Source organism: Pseudochaenichthys georgianus, chromosome 21 (assembly GCF_902827115.2).
Source record: "Pseudochaenichthys georgianus chromosome 21, fPseGeo1.2, whole genome shotgun sequence".
Taxonomy (NCBI): Eukaryota; Metazoa; Chordata; class Actinopteri; order Perciformes; family Channichthyidae; genus Pseudochaenichthys; species Pseudochaenichthys georgianus.
This window is the reverse complement of record NC_047523.1, coordinates 31004824-31028325: the sequence shown is the minus strand read 5'-3', so window position 1 is coordinate 31028325 and position 23502 is coordinate 31004824. Positions and strand designations below refer to the sequence as shown.

General features: G+C 40.4%; 1 protein-coding gene across 1 annotated transcript in view; it reads left to right on the top strand.

Moving 5' to 3' along the window:
- The first annotated feature begins 4172 nt into the window (after positions 1-4172).
- The window catches only part of clybl (citrate lyase beta like), a 58611-nt gene continuing 39281 nt past the window's right edge, over positions 4173-23502 (top strand). The window contains exon 1 of the mRNA XM_034110433.2: positions 4173-4258. Coding sequence (XP_033966324.1) covers positions 4215-4258 — 44 coding nt within the window. The 5' untranslated portion in view covers positions 4173-4214. The remainder of the gene's footprint in view (positions 4259-23502) is intronic.

Here is a 23502-nt window from a genome sequence, read left to right as displayed (position 1 = left end):
AGGCACTCAACTGAATTGTTGCTTAACCTGCGCAGTGACCCTGCCACATGCTATCTGCATCCCTCTATCCCAGATCCACCACTACACCATTCCCGTCGTGGGCAAGGGTTTGGCTATGCGTCAACCAGAGACACAGACTCGCAAAGGGAAATCCATAAACCCTGTGTTAGGGCAGAGAAAAAAAAGTCAGCACCAGTGCTTACTCATCTGTTAAAAACGGAGTGATCTGCAAAGTTTGTATGAGAGGGGTTTTGACGGTGCCCTGCTGCTTTGTCAGTGCAGCACATGCTGCAGGCACTGGCATCCCCTATTGCCTTCCAGGTCATTGGCCAGGCGCAGCAGGCGGTGGGCTTCCAGCCCCATGACACGTCCCTGATTCACAGCTGGATCCGTAACAAGGTATCATAGCAAATGAGTCGGTAAAACATCACTGGTTCGAAAAGCGTGAACAATTGTCATGATATCATTTGTAATTCCCGATCTGGACTGCTGTTGGCAGGAGAAAAAGAGACCGAGAGTGAGAGAGAGAGAGCACTGGTAATGAAGGGGTATTATTCCTCTTCACCATCTCAACCAGTCTCAGCCCCTCTCATCCACAGCACCCCACAGCCTGACCCCCAAACCGATGCCTGAGGTGGGATATCCAAGCTAATGTAAGGAGGCAATAATTAAACATCTCGTGATTCTCAGCCAAGTGGCTTAAAGGTGTTGGACTCTTAACATGAGAGCTTTATGACACATTGTCCGGTTCTTGAATGTGAATTTTTTCCTCATTACACATGACTTAAGAGTGGTTGTAATGTGTCAGATTGGGCCTCCCCTGGTGTGTTGCGGTGATAGTCATGATGTTTGGGAAGATTGGGTAAATTAGAAGTTGCTCTTGGAAATGTCACAGCTGCTGACAATGATTCATGGACCTTTCTGGAAAAAATAACTGGAAGAAAATATCAACATTATAGGTGGGGTAGGTAAGTTTGAGAAACCGGCTCGAGATACACTTTTTGTTATATTCCATGGAATGCTCTTAACATCCCGATAGCAATGAATATCTTAAGTGCTTTGACAAAAAATCTAGAAAAAAATGTCATCTGTGGAACCCGTAGTACTGTAAAAAGCACGACCAATCATCTGAGCCGGCCCGGCTAAAATAACTGGATGGCCTACCTGCCTGTCAGCCTTTCATCTGTGCACAAACTTATCTCGTGCCCTCATTGGTCATGTGCGCGTTCGTGTGTGTTGGAGGGGCTCTGTAAGGAAGTGGCAGATTTTTTCCGGCTGTGTATTTTCAAATTCTAGCGCACTCGAGCTGGTTTCTCCAAAATGACCTACCCCACCTTTAAATACAGTGTAACTTATATGTAATTGTTTTTAAAGGTAGACAGACATCATTTATATATATATTATATATTATTTCAAAAATATGTAATCATCTCTTCCCTTTTCTTTAATAAAAGGTAATACTTCAAAAAAAGTACTTATTATATTTGAAGATGTCCATTGTTTCATTGCAAACCTGTGTCATTGCCATTAAACACAATCTTATTATTGAACAGTTAATTGGTCAAACTTGATATTAAAAAGAGGAGAGGAATATCCAAAGAGGAAATCAATGTGAGATCATAAAAATTACATAAACCATGCCATGTATTATGCAATAAAATTAGATACATAAGCCCTTATGATCTTTAACCTTTGTGTGTTAAGAGTGCAGTTGGCTGTGAGGCTGTGTGCGGGTTTGATGGATGCAAAGAATGGACAAACATCAGCTCCCTCTAAAACCACAATGGAGACCTTGGATCTAAATGTCATAACGGATACACTGACATTTGTGTGATGGGATTTAGCCATGGGTTAATATAGCCATTCCTGGCACACCGCATTGATGTCCATCTCACTCGGGCTGTGCAGTCTATCTCACTATTTTTTTTTGTTGGTGCCCTCACTGAAGTTACTTTCAAAGGGATGCATTGGATTCTATGCTGGTTAAAGCCAATTATTTAATCAGAAAAAAACTGTTTGATATGTAGGTTTGTTTTATATGATGTTAATGTGCCAGGAGCGGTTCGGATCATTCTTTTTTGTTGAATGTTGGGCTCGGGTGGGGGCTGCTGGGGAAGGCAGGCGATCAGCATTAAAATCAGAGCCATGTAAATCTAATCAATTATACAGTTTTTCAGATAAAATGTTGGTAAATCAAAACACATTTTCCAAAAGTCACAGTATAATGAGAAATTTAAATTGGAAACAGAAACCATTTGTTTATTATAAATGCCAGGGTGAGGTGGTGACTTGCCATCCATAAATTTCGTTATCCTTTCATATTCCTTTTATCTATGACTACAGCTTTGGCACTCATTCAAGATTTTAATGAACCCAGACTTCTGAGGCATCCAGGCCTAGTGATGCATTGTCCATTTGGATCAGGGAGTACAGAGGGGGGACAAAGGCGAAAAGCTCTTGCCTTTGACATAATATTTTATATTCTATTGCCTTACAGGGGGGTCATTAGGTGATTGCAACATTTAACAACATAACAGATTGACAAGAATAAACACATATTCAGCATACATTTTAAATTAACAACCAGATTGATGAATGTGTGTGTCTGTCTGTGCATGTGGCAAGGGGTGACTTGAATCAAAACATAATTTTCTGTGCTTTATGAGGATACAGAGAACCCCCCTGCTCTGGCGCGACCTGGTGTCGGCTGCTTTCTTGGGCTCAGAGGTTCCTAGGGGAGACCAGAATGGAAGTTGAGCATCCTACTGTGATCCAAAGAAAGTGTGCCAAATGCTATCAAAACTGGATTAGTAGACAACAATTGTGTTCGATGAACTGAAGGGGGAGGGAAATAAGTAGTTTCTAAGTAACCCATGGATGGAATTTTCCAACTCCATTGCATTTTTTATCCCATGTAGGAATGGATGCCCGAATAAGCTCCCTTTGTTTGGGGATCAAATATATATTCAAAAAGAAAACATCCAGGTTTCCATGTTTCTGTCATTTACGTACCTTTCTTTTTTAGGTGTATTGGGCCTTTGCATTAGAGGAAAAAAACGTATATTAAGAATATATTTTATCTGTTAAATGACCTGGGGAGTGTATAATGTCAAATATTCACATTCAATTGGTGGTTCATGGCTTTCTTTAAAATGAAAGTGCAATGCAAACCCATTAAAACATGTTCCAACTCATGTCTCATGTAAATTCAATCATTTGGGAAAGAAAAAAAGGAAGTATAGTATTTTTTTTTGTTAAGGTTGTTTGACCACTCATTTTTATTCAGTGACCTTTTGGGTGGTTCCAGACCAAGAAATACAAGCCACTTGTGAGTTCAAATAATTTACAAATAAATCAGATTTCTGGTCTCTGGAAAAATTGGAAAACTACAGTTGCTTTTATAAATTAAAAAAACTTTTTATTTAGCTTTGTCATGATCTCTAAAGCCAAGGAAGGCCATTTCCCAAAAAAAATGCAAGACAAAGAAAGGGTCATCGTGGACTTTTTCCTCTTTTTTTTCGATTCCAAAGTGTACCACCATATAAATGTGTCTCTACAACCTACATCAAGTAAGTTTAGAAGCACATTTACATTTGAAAACACCCAAAGCCCAATGGCTGTCCCCTGAATGCTGACATTTGGAGCAAATCCCCTGCTGACTTAATCGTGGAAAATATTGCGTGTCATTTGTGCACAACACTCGGACCTTGCTGATGTTAGTAGTAGTAATTCACCACTGCTGTGAGGGAGAACTCCTGGGGTGACGTGACTTGTGCTCAAAATATCCCTTTCCCTTTATTCCTCTCTCCTATTTCTCTATGTCTCAAGCTTGTCTCTGTCTTTTCTGTCTAGCAGGAACCAGTGTTTTTGTATAACTATAATTTTCATTCAGTCATTTTTTATTATTTATTTTAAATTATCTTGCAATTTTTTTTATAGTTTTATTTTATTTAAACTAATCTGATAAGTTCCCTCTGAACATAAATACCATCCTCTGCCCTTCCTCTCCTTCTCCTCCCAAAAGGACCATCCCACTATGGTCGCTGTTTACCTTCCCATGTGCGATGAGTCCTCCATGACCCCGCCCCTCTTCATGCTTTGACCAATCACAAAGCTCGATCCCAGAGCCCTCAAGGGCTCTGCTCCATCCGAACGAGGCAAATATTTGTGCAGCCAATTGCTGCTTGCTCTGTTAACGCGTCACCGAAAGAAACATGGCGGCGCGCATTACCAGTGCTGTGAAACGACTTCTTCCAAAGTAAGTCAGCTATGTTCTTTAATATCTCTTTCTGCTAAATGTGCTACGTCTCTTGAGGTAAAACTCACACCGGAAATGTAACGCTGCTTATTTTGGTCGATGAAATGTCCTCGTTGTTACGGTAGAAGCTGTCGGTTAAATGCCACTTGTTTTGTTGGCTGTTAGCTAACTTATGTGTTTGCTAAGAGCTTAGAAAAGCTGGACATGTGCACACAGACTGTGTTTACAACCTTTGCTTACGAAGATAAAACTACTAGGATACATGTCTGTGTAATGTGATGAAATGGCGATGAATACATAGAAGCGTTAAGGTAATTGAAGCCAAAAACACACAGGGCTATACACAGTGCCAGTGTATGAGTTTGGCATTAAAACGGTTAAATGTAGCTTTTCATTCTTTGGATGTCAACTTGTAGTTTGCTGTTTTGCGTGTGGGAATGTCTCGCTGTTGCTCTGCTGTTGTGTACTTTGATGTTGAAGTAGGCGCTTTGTTTTGTGTTCTGTTGTGTCTCCATCTTGATTTAAGTGTAATTGTTTGATGGAAAAAGTTTGAGACTTTCTGTTGTCTCAATGTCATGTTCAAGTGTCAAACGTTTGTCTGCTAGTGCTACAGTAACACATCTGTGAGTGCTAATCAATAGGGTAGCCTGTACTAAACAGGCCTCTACACTGGTGGTTAAGAGAGGTCACCTCGGCACAATTTTAAAGGAATAGTTTTGAGAAATGTGCTTATTTGTTTACTCTTAATAATAAGGAAAGCACTGGCCTGTCTGTGCAAGGTGCTTAGCTTAGCTTTGTTTATTTAGAACAGGAAGCATGGGGGAACAGTCAGCCTGATTCTCTCCTAGGTTTATAAATAACCTTCCAGCAGCTCTTAAAGCTTATTCATTCACACATTGTATCTAGTGTGTTTATTACACACTGTCAGAAAATACAACTATTCGTAGTTTTAGTTGGACTTCTGTTCTGGAAATCTCTCTTTTCCACCCAGCCAGTACTTCTGTGCAGGGCATCTTCAGCTTTCCTCTGGTTGACTGCAACGGCAACCTTACTGCAATGACAAGGCAGTCCCTGCACCTAACTGCCCTTTTAATGTCTGACTGCATGATTATTAGGGCTGTGCATCTTCACTGGTCTCACGATTCGATTCGATTACGATTATCCTGTCAATGATTCGATTCAATTCGATATCACGATGCATCACGATTCATACCAATGCGTTGCATCCTCAATTTTCTATATTACTGCACATAATAATAATAATAATGCATTACATTTTTTTATTAGAGTGATCTTACAGGTGCTCAAAGCGCTTTACAAGTACACATTACACATATTAGACATGTAAGAGTCATTACTGCGGACATTACCCACAGGAGCAAATGCGGGTAAAGTGTCTTGCCCAAGGACACAACGGCCTGACGCAGTGGCGGCCGAGGCGGGATTCGAACTGGAGTTCACCAACGCCCCTTGATCTGATGACCAACCACTGCGCCAAAACCGCCCCAAACATGGCTTATTTTTCATCAATGCATACATGCAGTAAATACATATGAACTCTCTTTTTATTATTTAGAAAGTGCTTCAGAAATCAATAACATAAATGTCTTGACATTAATTTATAAACCAAAATAAATGAATTGTATAGGTCTAGCCTCCCTATATCTGTGTGTGAAGTTGTTCCATCCTCAAAAACAAAAAAAATAATGCTTCTGCAGTCTAGCTGCAGCTTCTAGCAATGGTCTTCTGTTAAAAAAAGGACACTGAATGTCCTGAATGTGGCATCACACACAGGACTTGAGTCTGAACCAAGCGGCAAACTCTGAGGAAGAGCCGGGACACCAATGCGGAAGTGCCACACACTGCAGTTCATATAGTGGCCAGTAGGAGCAGGCTGCAGAAGGGAGCAATTTCCATAGACCCCCATGTTAAAATGTCCAACTTTACAGCAGAAATAAACATGTTTACATCGTGGTTCAAAAAACCATATTCTCTGTATAGTTAGATTCCCCCTTCATGACTACTCTGTGGGGGGTGAATTTTTTCTCAACTCATCTGTTTAATTAATATTAAGCCTTAAAGTTCTGCATATATTAGAGCGTGGTCACATTGAGTGACAGCTCTGTCAAGTGACTGCTGTTGCTAGCTTCTTGTCTCTCTGCTACCTGCTCCGTGAAGCTAGCTACAGGGACTCTGCCTGCTCAGTTCATCCAGGAAACACAACTTGAAGCCGGCCGTGGTTGTTTGTTCTTCATGCTTATTATCGGACTATTGTGACTCGCTCTGCGTTTGAAACAGACGGTGCATGAATGCGGTTTTTGCGGTAAGTGATATTTGAGTACTTATTGATGTTTAGGATTTGAATCAGCTACGTAATGAATGTTAAGGCTTGGGTTAGCGTGTAAGTGAGTGGTAGCTACATCGGTGCTAACGATGCTAATCGTAGTCTCCAAGTTAAAACCACAGACTGTATATATAAAGGTTAAAACGAAATAGACAAGTGTTGAGCGTTAAGTGGGATAATACTGTAGAACAAACGGCTTCTGTTTGAGGTTATAAAATAAGGTCATTCTTGTAACTTGGAGAGATATTTTATTATACGTAGGAACTGTATGCATTGCTAAGGTTAATTTAAATTGGCTATGCTCAAGTATGTAGACAAGTTAATTTCAAAGTAGTGTATGTGAAATCCACCTCACAATAAGATGTGTGTATATTACAATTATTAATGTCATATTTCAAGATGATTACTTAGATATTACAATATGGTTGATTGAGCTGGAGTTCATTATTGAGCATACACGTTAAAGTCAGTCATCTGAAGAATGAACCCAAACCTTGTTGTTTTTATTAATTGCATTACCAAATTGGTATCAAATAAACAGTAAGCATTGGTAACACAACTTCCAAAGTTACAGTAAAATAAAAAGGACCCTGACTCGGACAATACACAATCCAACATGTTCAACAGAAGATAATCATTTATATTGTTTGTACACATGGTACTTTACATATATATCTGTTTGTTTAAGGTGTCCAGGTGATGCAGACAGGCTGGACCAGAGAGTGAGAGACAGAACTGGACTCCTCACAGCAGTGAACTTCAGCATAGGTACTAAGACTCTATTTTTCATACTGTACAAAGAATCAAGAAAGACATTTGTTTAAATAAATGAAGTATTGACTTGAATACACTGATATACATTCCATTAAACAATACTAAATACTAGATCACCTACACATCAGTTAAGTTGAGGGGTTTTTCCATGCAAAAGGTTACATTTAGCTGTTAACAAGCAATATGATTGTGTGAACATGAGACCTAGTGTCTCAATGAGATCTACACCTGTATAAATAAAGGCTAAAGAAATATGGTTTTGTCAGCTTTCTAATTTAATGTATTGAAGGCAAAGATATTTAACACATAGTGAGAACTGCTACTATTTATCTCTCAATATTGTCTGAAAAAAACGTGGTAAAAGTTCTTCTTTCAGTGAGACAACAGAGCAAGCTTCTACAGTTGCACTACGTTTTGATAACAGTTAAATATTATTTTGATAATAACATACATTTCAATGTTGATGAGCTTCATACTGTTCATTCATAATCTGATTGTCTTTGTAGCTCACTGTTGAAATAAAAAAAATCATTACAATTACAAAATAATTATATCTACAGCCCCTAAACACACAAACACACCGCTTTAATAAATAACACACTTGTTCTGCAATAATATGTTTTATGTTTCCTGTCATTTTTGTTAGGAAAGGACATGCCCGAAAGACACGACATGTTCTCCTTCTCTGAGGGTCAAGAAGAACATCCAAGAGGAACATTAAAAGCTGATGTTATGAGATTTTAAGACCAGTACAGGACATTCACTAAGAAACTACTTTTAGTGTGAAAACACAGTCAGCTGATCAAATGCACCTATTTCCACATCTACACTCCATCAGCTGATTATTTCTATGTGCCTCACTTTATGAGTTTCACATCACCTGTGCCTTGTACCTTTGCAAAGTCACAAATAAATGGGGCCAATCTTCAGTGAGATGTGAATGTGTAATCTAACATTTTCAGTAAGAATAATGGACAAAAGGAGTACAAATACAATTTATTGAAATGTGAACCAAAACTACATCAAACATGTTTTAAATAAAAAGCACATATGGACAGAAGGTGTAAACCTATTAAATGTATAAATAAACACATTTAGTCAAATAAACTGACAGACTAGGCCTGTGCAGTTGGTATCGGCTATGCCCAGCATGGGCTCCTCCATCAGGCCTGGTCCTCCTCGCTGAGGAAAGAACCTCAGTCCTCTCCAAACCAACAGACAGGACGTCCATCACACAGAGGTTTCTCCCTGAAGTCTCTGCAGCTCTCTGGACACCAGTCTGTCTCAATCCGTCCACACTGAATATGAGAGGGGAAAAATGAAAATAATAAATGCTTTGGACAATAAGAAATATAAAGTTGACTGTTGAGTTGCTCAGTTTTTTTTAGATTGTCAATACTATTACTGTATAACTAATATCTCAGTTTAAGAGGCACAATCTTTGAATTGTTTGTCTAAAGTCAAGGATCTAGAACTGGTACTTAGTTTTAATGATACAGTCTGGTTATTATGCTGTTTGGAGGAGGCATCACAGGTAAGAGCACTAACTAGCTACCATCACATGTACCTTAGCTTGAATGTATTAAACGTGTAATTAAGTGATATCAAAATATAAATAACTAATGTCATGCAAACATATTACTATTTGCTTGATTCCAGTGTTGAATTTAGCACAATTGTATACAAACGTTAAGGGGTTTTAAGATTCTGAAGTATTATGCTAAAAACTCAATAACTTAGATTATTATTTATAGTTTTGCTGAATAGTTTCATGTCCGCTTACCTTAGAAACGTAAAATGTCACGGCAGTGTGCAGATGGGGAGCATGTTAGCTTAGCTTGGTAGCTTCAGCTAGCTCTGGAACTTCCAGCTCGGTGGCAGCAGGTCCCGCCTCGGCTCCGCCTCTTTGCCCTTATTTGGAGCAGTCTCTGAGCCGCAGCGACACGGAGTGATTTCAGAGCGGGTCCTTCTGCTGTTGGTTCTGGACTGGTGTTCTTGTGTTGGTGGATAAAGCAGACTGCTCCGTGTTTGGTGTTGCTGTGCCGCTGTCACGTCTGTTTCCTGATATCTGCGTCACCGACCGATTTGATATTAAAGTGACAGAAAAAAAACGTTATAGTAAAGCCGCGGCCGGAAAATCAGGAAGCAACGTTACTACGCTATAATCAATTATCTTCCGTCACTGCATCGATACCGAATCGTCCACGTCCGCATCGCAATGCATCGTAGAAACGATTATTTTCAACACCCCTAATGATTATGATATCACTAAAGTCATTGGTTAAACCTTATCTTATAAAGCCTCTGAGGCAAACATTTCTGTACTTTCTTTTTAACTCCACATGCGTTTTCAACTTGCTGAAAAGGTATTTTGCCTGTGTTTTATATATATACACAGTTGACATGCATAGTTAAAACTAAGGCAGGTAATTGATTAGTCCAGCAATACATCCACTATTAATAATGCAATGAATCCATCATGCTGATCACAAGTGGACATAGTGTCAGTCTCTCATGGCAGTCACCCAGTTTGCTGGTTACTTCTAAACATCTTCACATCCCTCGTTGAAACTTAGTAAAGTGCTCAAGAGTTGGTCAAGCAATCGTTGTTGTTCCAATATAGAAAACCGTCTTATCTCTTGGCACACTCAGGCATTTCCAGCCATCTGAACTGGTAACATTAGCCGCGTTCACACTGCGGTACTTTTCCCACAAAGGTTCATGCGAACTAAGTACAGATCGCGTTCACACCAGAAAAAGTCCCTGGGGGTGGATTAGGCAAATGAAGCCGCTGACGTCACTTCTTCTTCTTCTGCTTTGGGTTTACTGGCAGGCCGCAAACCACTTCACGGCGTATACTGCCGCCCAAAGTCCCCGGCCGGAAGTCCCCGGAACTGGCTTCAGTAGAAGCTGCTGGGAGTCCCAGCAGCTTCTACTGAAGCCTTCCGAGTAAATCGCCAGAACGCCGACACCTCCTCATCTCCACCGCTCCCATGTTTTATTTTGTGTTGCCATAAGTTAGTCTCTCTGCGTTTCTGCGCTGGACTAATGCTAATGCTAATAATGCTAATGCGAGGATAATAAAATGGCGGCTTCACAAAACTTTTTGGGAGTTTTACGGGGCGTGGTTTGCAATTCGCCCAGCCAATCAGGAATATAGCTCTTTTCTCAAAAAAGAGCCGCTCGAAAGTCCCTGCTCTCTAGCAGGGACTTTCGAGGGGGTAAAAAGGTTCGCATGAACTACTTTTAGTACCGGCTCTTTTTGGTGTGAACGCGATCATGAACTAAGTTCGCATGAACCTTTTGTGGGAAAAGTACCGCAGTGTGAACGCGGCTAATGTTGACACAATCTTTCCTGTTGACAGTATCTATTTTTTGCTTTGCGTAATTTAATTTAGATAAATCCACGCAGCTGGATTGGCAAAACTAATCCAGTATGACATACACAATGGTCTAATACATCTCAGTTGTTGGGGAATAGTCAGTATAAACACTATTGCAAACTCAGAAAGGAAACAAAGGAATAGATGCTCACAGTCATAGCCAAATAATATTTTCAAAAGTAGAATCCAGGGTTTTGTTAATTAAACTTGTATTAAGGATTATAAATCAGGATGTAGCCTTTCAATGGTTCAAAGTTGGCCATATTTTTCTGTAAGGCCCACACTTTATTGAAGTGCAATATTAATGAACTGGTCTACTCCTTAAAGAATACAGTAATGACATAATAGTCTTACATAATGGAATTCAGTGACAGATGGTTAGCAGTCAAAGCTGCCCAATGCTCCTCTATTTTTTTTGGAAGTGTCACTGAAGTCCCATAGAAGCTATAATGGGAAACTTCTGACCGTTTGAATGTCAGTCACAAAAAACTTAATGTGAGTTTATCAGTCTAGTAATGTGTCTGTCTATACAGGTCAACTGTATTGTGACATGTGGCTCTAATTCAAGACACATGCATTTCCAGAGGCATAAACCTGATGATCCTGCTTAATCAGAGTGTGAAGTGACTGTCACGCCAGTCTGTATGTGTGTCTTTATCTATTAGTGCCTATGGTGATGGCCTTAATTAGAAATGAATACATCTTTGGTGTTTCCTTTTTACTTAACATCTGGCATTTTTCTTGTAGGGTTTTAAATCATTCTATTAAAGTGCACCTATCATGCTATTTTTAGGCAATAGCATAGGTCTCAGATATACAATTACAAATATAAAAAACATGTCTATGAAGTGTTTTGCTCAAAATACCAAACAGATCACCCATTCTTGCCATGCCTCATATCCCTCTATTTCACTTCCTGTTTCAAAAGTGCTGATTTGGGGTATTAAGAAAGAAATGTGATTATTTTTTTTAAAAGGAGGGGGCTGAGCTCATGCGGGAGATGCTACCGACAGATATTGCCGTGATGAAACGCCATATCAAGGATTATTTCTGAAACAGTATGGAGCTCAAAGGCTTTCTCTCTTGCCGGTTATACCACAAGGTGAGTTCCTTTTTATTTCCTGCTTCTTCACACACATGCTCTGTGCAGTACAGGTTAGCTCTGAGTGTTAGCGATGCTAATGTAAACATGCACCGACCACATTACGTCCAAAACAGTCGGGCATTGTTTCTGATAGCAACGTTTCTGATAGGGCCGTGGGTGTAAAGCCAGCCTACATTTCCGATATTACGTCATATCGGACGCAAATCTGGATCAGCTCCGTTGTAGCACCGTTTTTAGAGATTTGGGTACGGAGGAAAAGAGAGGGTTTTATTTTTTGACGCTGCGTGAGTTCCCTGACACACCGGGGACACATCTTTATGTATAAAAGACATCAAAAAAGTGCATTTTGCATGACAGCTCCCCTTAAAGTATCTTTCTGTTTTTTGAGAATGTGTTTATGATATGTCTAGACTTGCATAAGCATATAAAAAGTTGTAATCGTTTTATATGGTATTTATATTTAATTCTGGCTGGTGTTTCTGGGAGGCAGTCTCTATATGGTTAAAGGCTGGGAGTAGGAGAGGAATGTGTGCTTGTTTTATGGACAGCCTAGAGCCCTCACGCTGGCATTGGCGGCAGACTGCTCTTTGTCACAAACACCCTCGTGTCAAAGATGCAACAGCATCCTGGAGGAAGCATTGGCTGCCGCTATGAAGTCGACAAGTGATGAAAGTAGCCTAGAGGTTGTCAATTAAGAGAGCCAAGGCCTGGACCTTATAAGTTAATGGGCAGTTTCCCCTCCCAGGGCCTGCTAGGGCTTTATAGCACAGCTTATAAAAACCCCGAGTGTAATGCACCCCTATAACGTTTTCAATTAAGAGAAAGGGCATAAAGCAGTGCAGACACTTGGCAGGCATGCTAGAATGTTTATAAAGTGGCATTTGGCATAAATTGCGATGAGAATTTTCAATTGCCGTAGTTGTTTTAAAGCAGCAGCTACTGTGCATAATTTTATTTTGATGGCACTTCATGCTGACTGGAAGCATTACAGACTTCCTGGTGTCTTCCCATTACCAGCTCATTCAGCTCGGTCATATGGATGCACAGCCTGAAGTTGCAAAGCTATGTCTTCTCAGCTGTAAAAGAGATTGGAAGCAGGGCAAAATGTTGCTATATGTTACACACTTTTTATTTTATTGTCATTAAATATAATGTTATTTTAAACTCAATTTAAATTGCATGTAAAACTACATACAATGTGTCAGATTTATTATTTGTTAACATAATTGGCTCACCAAATCCCTTGTTTGTAATGTTAATAAAAAATAAGCAATCATTTGAAATCCCTTCACTCATCTGGTGTCTTCTGTGGTCGAGCTATAGCCTCGGCTTCCGGTAGATAAATAAATGAGTGTTGAATAAACACCAGTGTGTTGACACCTCATTTCCTCATTGATTGGTGGTGGAAGCCGAGCTCGAGGTGTGTGTGGCCATAATCCAATCAAGCAGGAAAACAACCATGGGGACTGTGTAACCAAATTCTTCAGCGAGGGAGGGCGAGCAGGTTGGCCAAGTAACCCCAAAGCCTATGCTCTTTGCCTTTCTTGAACTGTGTAATGGTTTACGTAATCGTTTTACAGACACATTCTTGGCCATTGCTTAATGGTACCGAAGTCTGAGATATCTTTAGAGAAATATGAGCTCCCTTTATTTTCCCCGTAGCCTTTTTATGTACACTATTCTTTACAAGCCAAATTAAACATTAGAATAATACATGATGGGGTTTAAGTAAACAAGATAGACAACCGGATATCACTGCCTGTGTATTCCTCATCGGTTTCCGCAGAGGTATTCTTTTTACTTTTTGGAGCCAATGAATTAATAAATCGCCCTATTACCTGTTGTTGACCCAGCTAGTCTTGCCTTTGAAATCTGTTACAGAGTATTAAGTTAGCACATGTTGCTGTGTGAAAACAAAGCTCTGGCGGCCAGCTGAGTAAACGTGTGTGAGGCAGAGAAGAGAGGCCTACACTTGTCCCAGCGCTCACCAAAGGTGGATCCATACGGCCAACAGATGGATATGTTACCCTCTATCCCCATAGTAAAAAAAAAAACAACCAAAACAAGTGTCTCCGCTCTGGCACTGAAGCCTTTGATCAGCAGCACATCTTTGGCTTCAGAGTAGGACTTCTTCTGGACCCCAAGACACACATGGAATCGCATCTGTATAAACACGGCCGGGGAGGAATGTGTGAACAATGCAACAAAATAATTTTGTTCTCGAAAACGTGGGGTGGACTTGGCTCACGAGTGGTTTATGTGGTTAAGCGTTTAAGCATGGTGGTAGTATTGAATTAGAATCTGGGGAAATGTTCTCTGTTTTTAGTGATAACATGAATGGGAAACTTGTGTTTTTAACAAATGTGAGCCAATACAGTGCTTTGATGAAACAATCCTATTTAAGACTATCGTGTGTTGTCGAAGATGTTCACGGCAATATAAGTATGTATAGAATAATATTTTATGCAGTTTAATCAAATGGACAATGTTTATTTTTTGTCCAAGCTTCTTTTTCTTCTTAATACATTTGGTCAACCACCAAATTATTTTAGATGTTACACATGGACGTCTTTATAAAGACCACCCAATTTCCTCCTGATTCCCATGACAAGCTGTAGCCGCCTGTGTTGATCCATTTATTGAACGGTATTAAATCATTTACTGTAGGCATGACTAACAATTTCTAATAAAGAGTGCGTTGGGCTGGTACAGTTTAGTCCATGTAGCATTAATGGGGTAGCCGTTAGAGTTGTGTGTGGGCAGGATATTGCTTCCAGATTTGGAGTCAGCATCACTGTCAAAAAGCCAAAGGGGTTCTTTTGGCTATTAAATAGACACAGATTCAGGTTCAGTTTACACCTCGGAAGCCCGTAGGAGTACATTTGCATCACTGACATTAGATCATTGTTATCTGGGTGAAACCATGTCTTCCCAGTCCTCGTCTGCCAGGAGGACGGTGTTTTGGTCTTCTCACGGCACTGAGGTTGGCTCATTGCCATGGTGATGGTCGGGTAGTTCCAGGGCGATGAGGTGTAATTTACCCAGCATTTCCTGTCTGATACACAGCACCCTAATGAGTAAGAGGCCTGCTTTTATAGCGAAGTGTTTGTTAACCATGCACAGCAGGAGGGTTGTGTGTGTGTTTTTGAGTTAGCGTGTGTGTGGTTTTCTATGGCATTCTGCCTTGTTTGTTTAAGCGTAGTACACCTATAGGTGGGTCTATCTGTTATAGTACAGGGGTTAATGCTGTGGCCTCATGACTGCAGTTCTTTGTCTAACCCCTCGGTGTCAGTATTGACAGTATGCTTGGTGATGAGGTCTTTGAGAGCAGCTTGTGATGTTCTGTTCTATTACCAAGTGAAGTTTTAGCTCGTGATTTTCCCTCATTAAATATATTCACAATACTACAACTGAGTGACTATCCAGGAAACTTCATTGGGAATATCAACTGTTCCAGTGTTATATTGTTTTTTTCTCTTGAAAGGTATCTTAACACCAGGAAAATAAGCACTGATAGTTAGGTGAAAATTAAGTATTGTTACAGTAACAAAAAGGAACTAAAGTGAAGTGGTTTGTACTAAATTACATGTAATGGATACAGATTAAGATCTAATTACATTTAATGGATAAAGATTAGCCAAATCATTGATGAGCTGTTTGACAGAAATGTAATGGGGTATACATTTGACCAAATCAGTTTGTCGGTACATTATTAAAACGTTCTCTTTTTCTTGACTGCTTAGGAACACATTGCATAGGCAGATGAGCAGCTGAGGACATTTCCCAGAGTTGAGAATCAATGGGTTAGTTGTTCATTAGCTGCAGCTCTTATTGTCTTGTTCTTAATTCAATAAATGATGCATAACAAAGTGTCTGTTGTAATTGTTCAATTACTTCTGTCACAACCGGGTTGAGATGATCATGTAACGCAAATAATAAGGCTAGATTGCCCATGGTGAGAGGCGAGCAGGCGGGTTGTTTGTACTACAAACAAACCCACATTTTGTGTTGTGTTTTTTGTCATTCGCCCAGCACTAAAGAGAACTCACTATAATATTCCTATCTTTTTGCAATTGTCCCATGACTGCCATGCCTCAGCAGTGTATCACAAATGCACCGTAAAAGTCAATTCATTGATTAATATGTATTGCTATATGATTACACACATGACACTTTCCACTGAGAACAGGACAACTGTGTCACTTTCTCTCTGAATTAATACAAAAACAATCAAGAAATCCTATCTCTTATTTATCTGGGCATGCAGAGAAGAGTTGGCTGGGTTCTTTTGGTATTTTGCCGTATTTGGAACTGGCTTCTAACTTCTCATCGCATCACTGGCACCATTTGCAGACAGGCAGCCTCCTGTTAGCGCTACACTTCATTAGAACCAGGTTTCAGTGGTACCACACACATTCAAACAGCAGGGCCATCTCCCTAGCATCAAAAGAGATTTGATACAAAGGGTTGTCTCTGTCTGTCTTCCCATCAGTGTCTGCTAATGATGCATGCTGCACACGTTTTTAACATTGACACCCTCCGCTCCCTATCACTCATTCACACACTCAATCTTTGCTTCAATTTTCCCTGGCTCTCTCTTTCCCTCTTCCATTCGTGGTGTTTGTTTGGCTGCTGGGTTTTGTTTGTTTATTGTTTCCAGATGGCAGACGCAGACTTCATTTGTGTGGCTTTCAAGTTTCCAGAGAGCTTTTTACTGCCTTGGCTCAAGCGCTTATCCTGTTTCCTCTAGCCGGGCCTTATGATGGGCCCTTTATACGTAGCAACTGGAAACAACTGTCACTACAAGTCTGCGTCGAGTAGAGCAGAAGAAAGCCCGAAAAGTGTCTCTTTTTCTATGCACTCACCATATGACCATCTTCATTAGTGACAGTGCAGTCGTTCCACAGATGAGGACGATGTTTCTCCTCCCACTGGGTGCATTTTACTGCCTTCATACAAAAGAGAGAATACCCTTGACTGTGTGCTCTACTCCAGACTTGGACTGCATCATCAGCAGTTCTCCAGAGTAATAGGATGTGCTATACTAATTCTTTGTCGACATGACGGTTAGGCAGCGTGCTCACAGTAGTGATGAAGCTGGGAGTGTGTTTCTTTAGGACTTTGCAGTCTGGGCATCATTAAGCGCTGTGACATCACTTATTTACAGGAACACAGGAGGTCGACTTGTCTAGTAAATGTGGGGGAGGACCAGTGCATGTCTTTACTCATCGGATGCGGTTTAAAGACGAAGCTGTAATCAAAGCTCTCAGCTATATAAAACCCACCCCTTCTCCTTAAGGAGGTCTTTCCCCCTGGCTGCTGCTGAATGAGTGATTACCCTAGCATTCCAACATGGCTAATCCCATTTTTAGTAGTGATTTAACACAGAGTAGTGGTCGCCAAGCCGCTGCGTTTAGTGACCTAGCCCAAACAAAATTAAGGAAATGTCAACCTGTGTGACTTCATATTTCTGTAACAAATGAGTTGGTGTAGCAGACGCATTGGGGAGGTCAAAGGCATCATGTGGGGGATTCCAAGAAGCTAGCTGTGTTTTTGTATGCGTTGAGTCATACAGTAGCACATGTCTCAAATGAAGTTAATTCTAATCACTATGTGCTCTCAGGGTCAACAGTGTATGCAAAGACAGACGGGCAGTATTGACATATTTGTTGTGAATGGCGGCACAGTCACCGTACTACTAACCTGCTGCTGACCCTGAACAAGGGATCCGATCTGAAGTGTGAGGGGATCGGACTTTAATGTTCACCTAATCACTGGTGTTTCTGTTTTACCACCACTGAGCGCCTGGCTGGCCGGCTAATCCCATCAGGGTTTGGGCTCTTGTGCTGGGGTGAGGGAGAGGACAGCCTAGCATGACCCATATCTCTGTGCCAGGACGGCTACAACACTGAACACTGCAGCTCCATCAGGGTTTACTATGAGGCTCTTTGCTAGGGTGTTTACTACACAACTGTCTGCCACAACAAGATAATGTCTGCACTAATGTCCTCTAAGGACACAGCCACTCTCACTAAGGAGGCCCTGCTCGTTTTCATCATGCCAGAAACTTTGCAACGATATAATTACACCGTGTTTACAGATTTACTAGCTAGTAATGTCTAATAGTGGACAAAAAGTGCTGATGGAAGAAAATAGACAAGAGTGAGATAGAAGCAGGGTTAGACTGATTAATTGAAGCTTGAGTATCTTGTGGTTTGTTTTAGAAAAACAGTGTCCTTAGTTACCTCATGAGGCAGGGGTGTCAAACTCAATTTCATCGCGGGCCACATTCGCATAAAGGTTGCACTCAAAGGGCCGGTTGTAACTATATAATATATATATAAAATAATGTATTACATTATTGCCTCTGAATTGGATTATTATCGGATAGGATAATAACTTATTAATTAACTACCTCTGAAAGCAGAAGTCCAGGGCAAATAATTGCAAGTCTCTTCAGTGGCATGTCACAAAACGAGATGCATTGTGGGACATGTAGTTTATGGGCAACTTGCTTCTGTAAAGTGGCATGTGACCGACCGTATAATAAACGTATTATATTCTCTTGCGGGCCACATAAAATGAAGTTGCGGGCCGGATTTGGTTGCGGGCCGTATTTGGCCCCCGGGCCTTGAGTTTGAGACCCCTGCTCTAAGGGAACCTTAGTTCATGCATCTCTTCTTTTTGGCCTTCAGCAGCATACAACAAATCAGCATGAGCTGTTTTTGTTCTGTCGGTTATACCACAGCTTTTTAACCTGACTCGTGACTCTAAAGAAAAAGGTATGACACATTTGCATACCCTTTTGTATCAATTCAGTCCAGTTCAATGTCAGCTTTTTGAATTCATAGTTTACATGTAAGGATGACAGTCAATACTTTTTTGAGGTCACTTCCCTCTCAAAGTAATGTTCTGATGTTGAATGGTGCAGGGACTGTGATTGAAGTAAATGCAGACCCCACTGTTCCGATTGAAATGAACACAACTTACTAAGATTGTATGCATTTGGGGGGGGGGGGTTAAAGCATAACAATTGTAATATATCACCTTGCTATTATTGAAATATATTGAATCCTAACCCTTTTTATCATGATGCATATTTTATCAGCAGATCCTCACACTATCAACATCAGGCGACATGACTTTAAGTGTAGTTCAGGCTGACTTGATATCGTTACAAACGGCTAAGTTCATTTATTGTTAGCAGGTGTTATTAAAGCACAAACTCTGTTACACACTTTGTTGTTTTAGTGAACTGACACCATTCTACTCACTCTGCTGCGCCCAAGGGAGGTCAGAAACCTGCTCAGTCCACTCCCTCAACTCACCATCTACACACACACACACACACACACACACACACACACACACACACACACACACACACACACACACACACACACACACACACACACACACACACACACACACACACACACACACACACACACACACACACACACACACACACACACACACACACACACACACACACACACACACACACACACACACACACACACACACACACACAGGAAACAAATCAGCAGCTGGCTGTTTGATGGTCTAATTTAAACCAGTGGATATTTTTGAGCCGTTTCAATCCCCTGACGTGTGTGTTGACACAGGGGCATAATAAAGGAAGTTCCTTTATGCGAGAAATGGATAGTTTTCCTATTTTACTGTGAAGATGTATTGCACATATTTATTTTTCCATTTTAAAACATCATGCAATGGATGCCAGGAACGACTGCACCACCCTTCTTGTCCTGGGTTAACATTTTCTGACGTTTCATCAGCCTCAGCTCCAAGTAAAGCACTAAGTCCATGTCTATTCACGTCAAAGCTCAGATACAGTCATGAAATCATTAAAGAAATTTGACCTCTATTATATAAATGATCACAAATCATATTTTGTTGTGAAACATGCAGTGCCATTTGTGTTCAGTTGTTGGTGAAGAGACTGCTCATTAAACCATCTGATCCAGTTTAGCACAGGCGTGATGGGCCTTTAATTTGCAATAATAATTAATACACGATTCTCCATCTGGGAACACGCGCATAGATCAAACAAACTATTAAAAGAGTTGAAATTCACGCCTAGTGCTAATTATCACCCAATAGTGGATGTGGCAACAAACAAGTAATTATGATCTGTTTTGCTTCTAATTGCCCAGCCAATACATGGAGACACCTCTAGGTATTATGAAAACTGGCCGAGGGACCTAAACACTTTTAGATTTAATTAGTTTTCTAAGTAAATTCTTAAACTTCAGAATTTTGGTCTAGTATTTACCAAATCTGCGTTTTCTCTCATATTTACTGCATGTCTGCTGTACGTGCTTTCATGATAGAACATATTAGAAATTATTATACCCATGTTTATTAAAAATCTTTATTTTAGTGCACTGATGAGTTGGATGTCCTCTACTGTAAATTCTTTTAACTATTCTTCAAACATGATGAATATCACACCAGGGTTTAAGACTGAAGATGTGGTTCATTAGTTTCGCCAACAGCCATCTCCCCAAGTTTATTAAATCAATAGATTAAAAACACGCCTTGCTGTGATGTTAAAGACTGAAATACAGACGTGCACACATAGACACACAAACACAAGCAGCATGGTGAGCTGGTGGATCTTTGATGTACGCCGATTGACAAAGAGACTCCCTCCTATCAAAGGATTACAAATAAACTCCAATGAAAAGACTGATGCACAAAAGGTGGCCTATGTTCTTTCTGTTTGTTTGAAACATAGTATGTTAGGAATTAGTAGTTTGTGTTTCAGCTTTTGATCTGAGAATACCACATGATGGCTAGTCCTTTTTTTTCTTAAATATATAATGGGATTTGTTTAAAGATGTCCCCCAAGCTTGCATTATAAGAGTAGTGTTTGCTAATGTGCCGTTTTCACCATGAAGACTGGACTATGCAGTGAATCAGACAGCAGTATAGGCCAGACCACAAGCAAATTGTCATGCCTTTTAGTCCCATCTTCGATGATGCGGTACTTCCTCAGGCTTTTGTCTCCGGTTTGGGGCGCAGCTGTCAGGCTAGGTGCTATCCACGCTCCCCTCCCAAAAACCTCAGGCCACGCGCCGCTGCACCCCAAACACTAAATAGGAGCATTAGACACACCATGTTAAGGGCTGCTGGTGTTTGAGCTGTGGCTGTGGGTGCGTGTCTTGTTTGGGCATTATCACAAACACACATTCGCAGCTGCACACCACACTGCAAAAGTACTACTCTTCTCCTTCTGACACAATTGACATATTCTTTTGTGTCAAATGTCCCATTGTCCTATCACTGACTTCTTTTTTTGTCTGTTGCCCGTTGACCCATCTTTCTGCCTTTAGTTCCCCCCGCCCAGCTACAGATCTGCACTGTGAAAATACCCACAATGCCTATCTACCCATATGTAGTGTTGCAGACTTTGATTTTGCGCCACCGGCATCACACCTCAGCAGGGTATATCCAAACATGAAAATTAATTCACAGCTAAATGCTGCTATATGCAGTCCGAAGGGTAGCGGAGAGAAGAAATCAAACACAAGTTTACACTGGTGAACAGCCCAAGCATGAGGAAAAGAGAGCCTAAAGGCAGGCAGAGGAGGCAGTGTTCATTAATGTGCAAATGGAACAGTTACATCCCCACGCACGCACGCACACACGCACACAATGGTCATTTCAATAGAGGGAAAAGACCTTTTGATTGCAGTGCATTTCAATGGGCATAACTAATTGACCTAAATAAAATAGATGGAAAATATTCCTGTAGCTGCTTAAAAATCAAGTTATTGAAAAACAGAGAATAAAATCAGCATAATGAGGTGTAATTGTAAACAGAGCTAGCACTCACAGGAGAGCTACATTGATTAGTCTGAAATGAGGAGAAAGTTTGGTTCAAGCTGCTCGCTGTGTTTACTAAGCACACTTGTTTACCTTAAAGCTTCGGCAGGTCCTCCAACTTACCTCAGCACTTTCAGATTTTCAAGTTCTCTCAAGTCTTCATTTCTGGCCTTTTAGAGAGTTTTGAGAATTGTAAAGAATAAGAAATGTTTGAGTATGATATGTTTTGACTCTGAAAGTGTTGAGGACTTTGTAGCTATAGCGTCTTTTTAGACTGCCTGTTATGAACTTTAGCTTGAAAGTACTTGGACATGACTTTGTCTCAGAGCAATGCAAATGGAATTGCCCCCTGATGGTTTGGAATGCACCCAGCTGGCCTTTAAAAGGTGATAATTGGAAAATACAGGATGAAGCCACAGTCAAGTGGGGACCTTGTGTTAGACGGAGTTAGCCATAGCAAGGATGGAGGACAGAAAACCGGAGAGATGTAGGAAGAAAAAGGAGAGGAAGAATGAAAGACATGCATTTTATTCTATGTTTCTCTTTGTATTTTGATTCTATTGTGAGATAAATACAAACATAATCCAGGCTATAAACCTTCATTTGGAGTTTTTTTGTCCAGTAGTAAAAGTATGAGCGTGTCACGTTTAGAATATAGATCATAAACATTTGTAGTACATCTATTTTACAGGTTTTAATTGGCTTACTTTGCATTATGTACATTCAATAAAATGTAAACGATTTAGTGTAAGCAGTTCTGCATGATGTACTGGTGCAGCCATAACACAATAGTTTTATTCTAAGTTTCATTTAAGTTTTGAAAGAATTTGGTGACACCTTTGATTAGTGGCCTTTGTGTGTTTTGTTTTTTTTAAATATCATTTTTCTAAACAAAACACTGCTCTTTAAAATACCCATGTATTGACCACTGGGGGCAGCAGAGGGGCAGTGACAGATCTTATATACATTGGATTTGCTTTAACATTGCCCAGGATACAAAGGCATTGAAGAAATGCTCTTTTGCATTCACTGCGGGAGCTATTGTGGGAATACTAAAATGCACGTCCCTACTAATTTCTAAAACCTGAAACAGCATTCCTTTTCTTCTCAGGGGAAGGAAGTGTAGTTATAGGTCAGGAAGCATATACAGGAGCTCTTCCCTTTTTTAAAAGGCAACATTCAAAGCATTTTTTCATTCCTCTCCTTATGTTAGCCTAACCTAGTTTAAGCTTGTGCATCCGGTCTCCATTACCGTGCTCTCTTGTGAGAGAATGAGGCTCTTTTGAAGTCCAGCTTTACTACAGGACCTCTCGAGAGCGACACATTCAGCTGCAAAACTGGAGAGAAACTCACTCCGTTATCTTCTCTTTTTAATCCTCCACATTGAGTTTTAGTCAACATTTCTAATTCGATATTTGTTTTACTTAAACATATGATTCAGACAATCAACTTTTATTTGGTTAAAAATCCAAAGTGTTAAGGAAAAATGTATGCCTTGATTGAAAAGTCTTCATTATGACAATTGATAACATTGATGGTCATTAGGCTGCATTCCAGTCCAAACAGTATGCAGCATGTCAACTGTCATGCCCCGTGTCAATCAGCAGACATTTCCAGCAACAATATGCCAACACCCATTCTGCACTCTGTTCAGGAAACCTTTTACCTACTCCAAATGGAATATTCTTAATGACTTCCTGTACCCGATGCCTATACTGTTGCTATCTGGACTCCAGCAATGGACCAGTTTGAGTGACCTTGACATTGCGTTTCTGTTGTGTTTCAG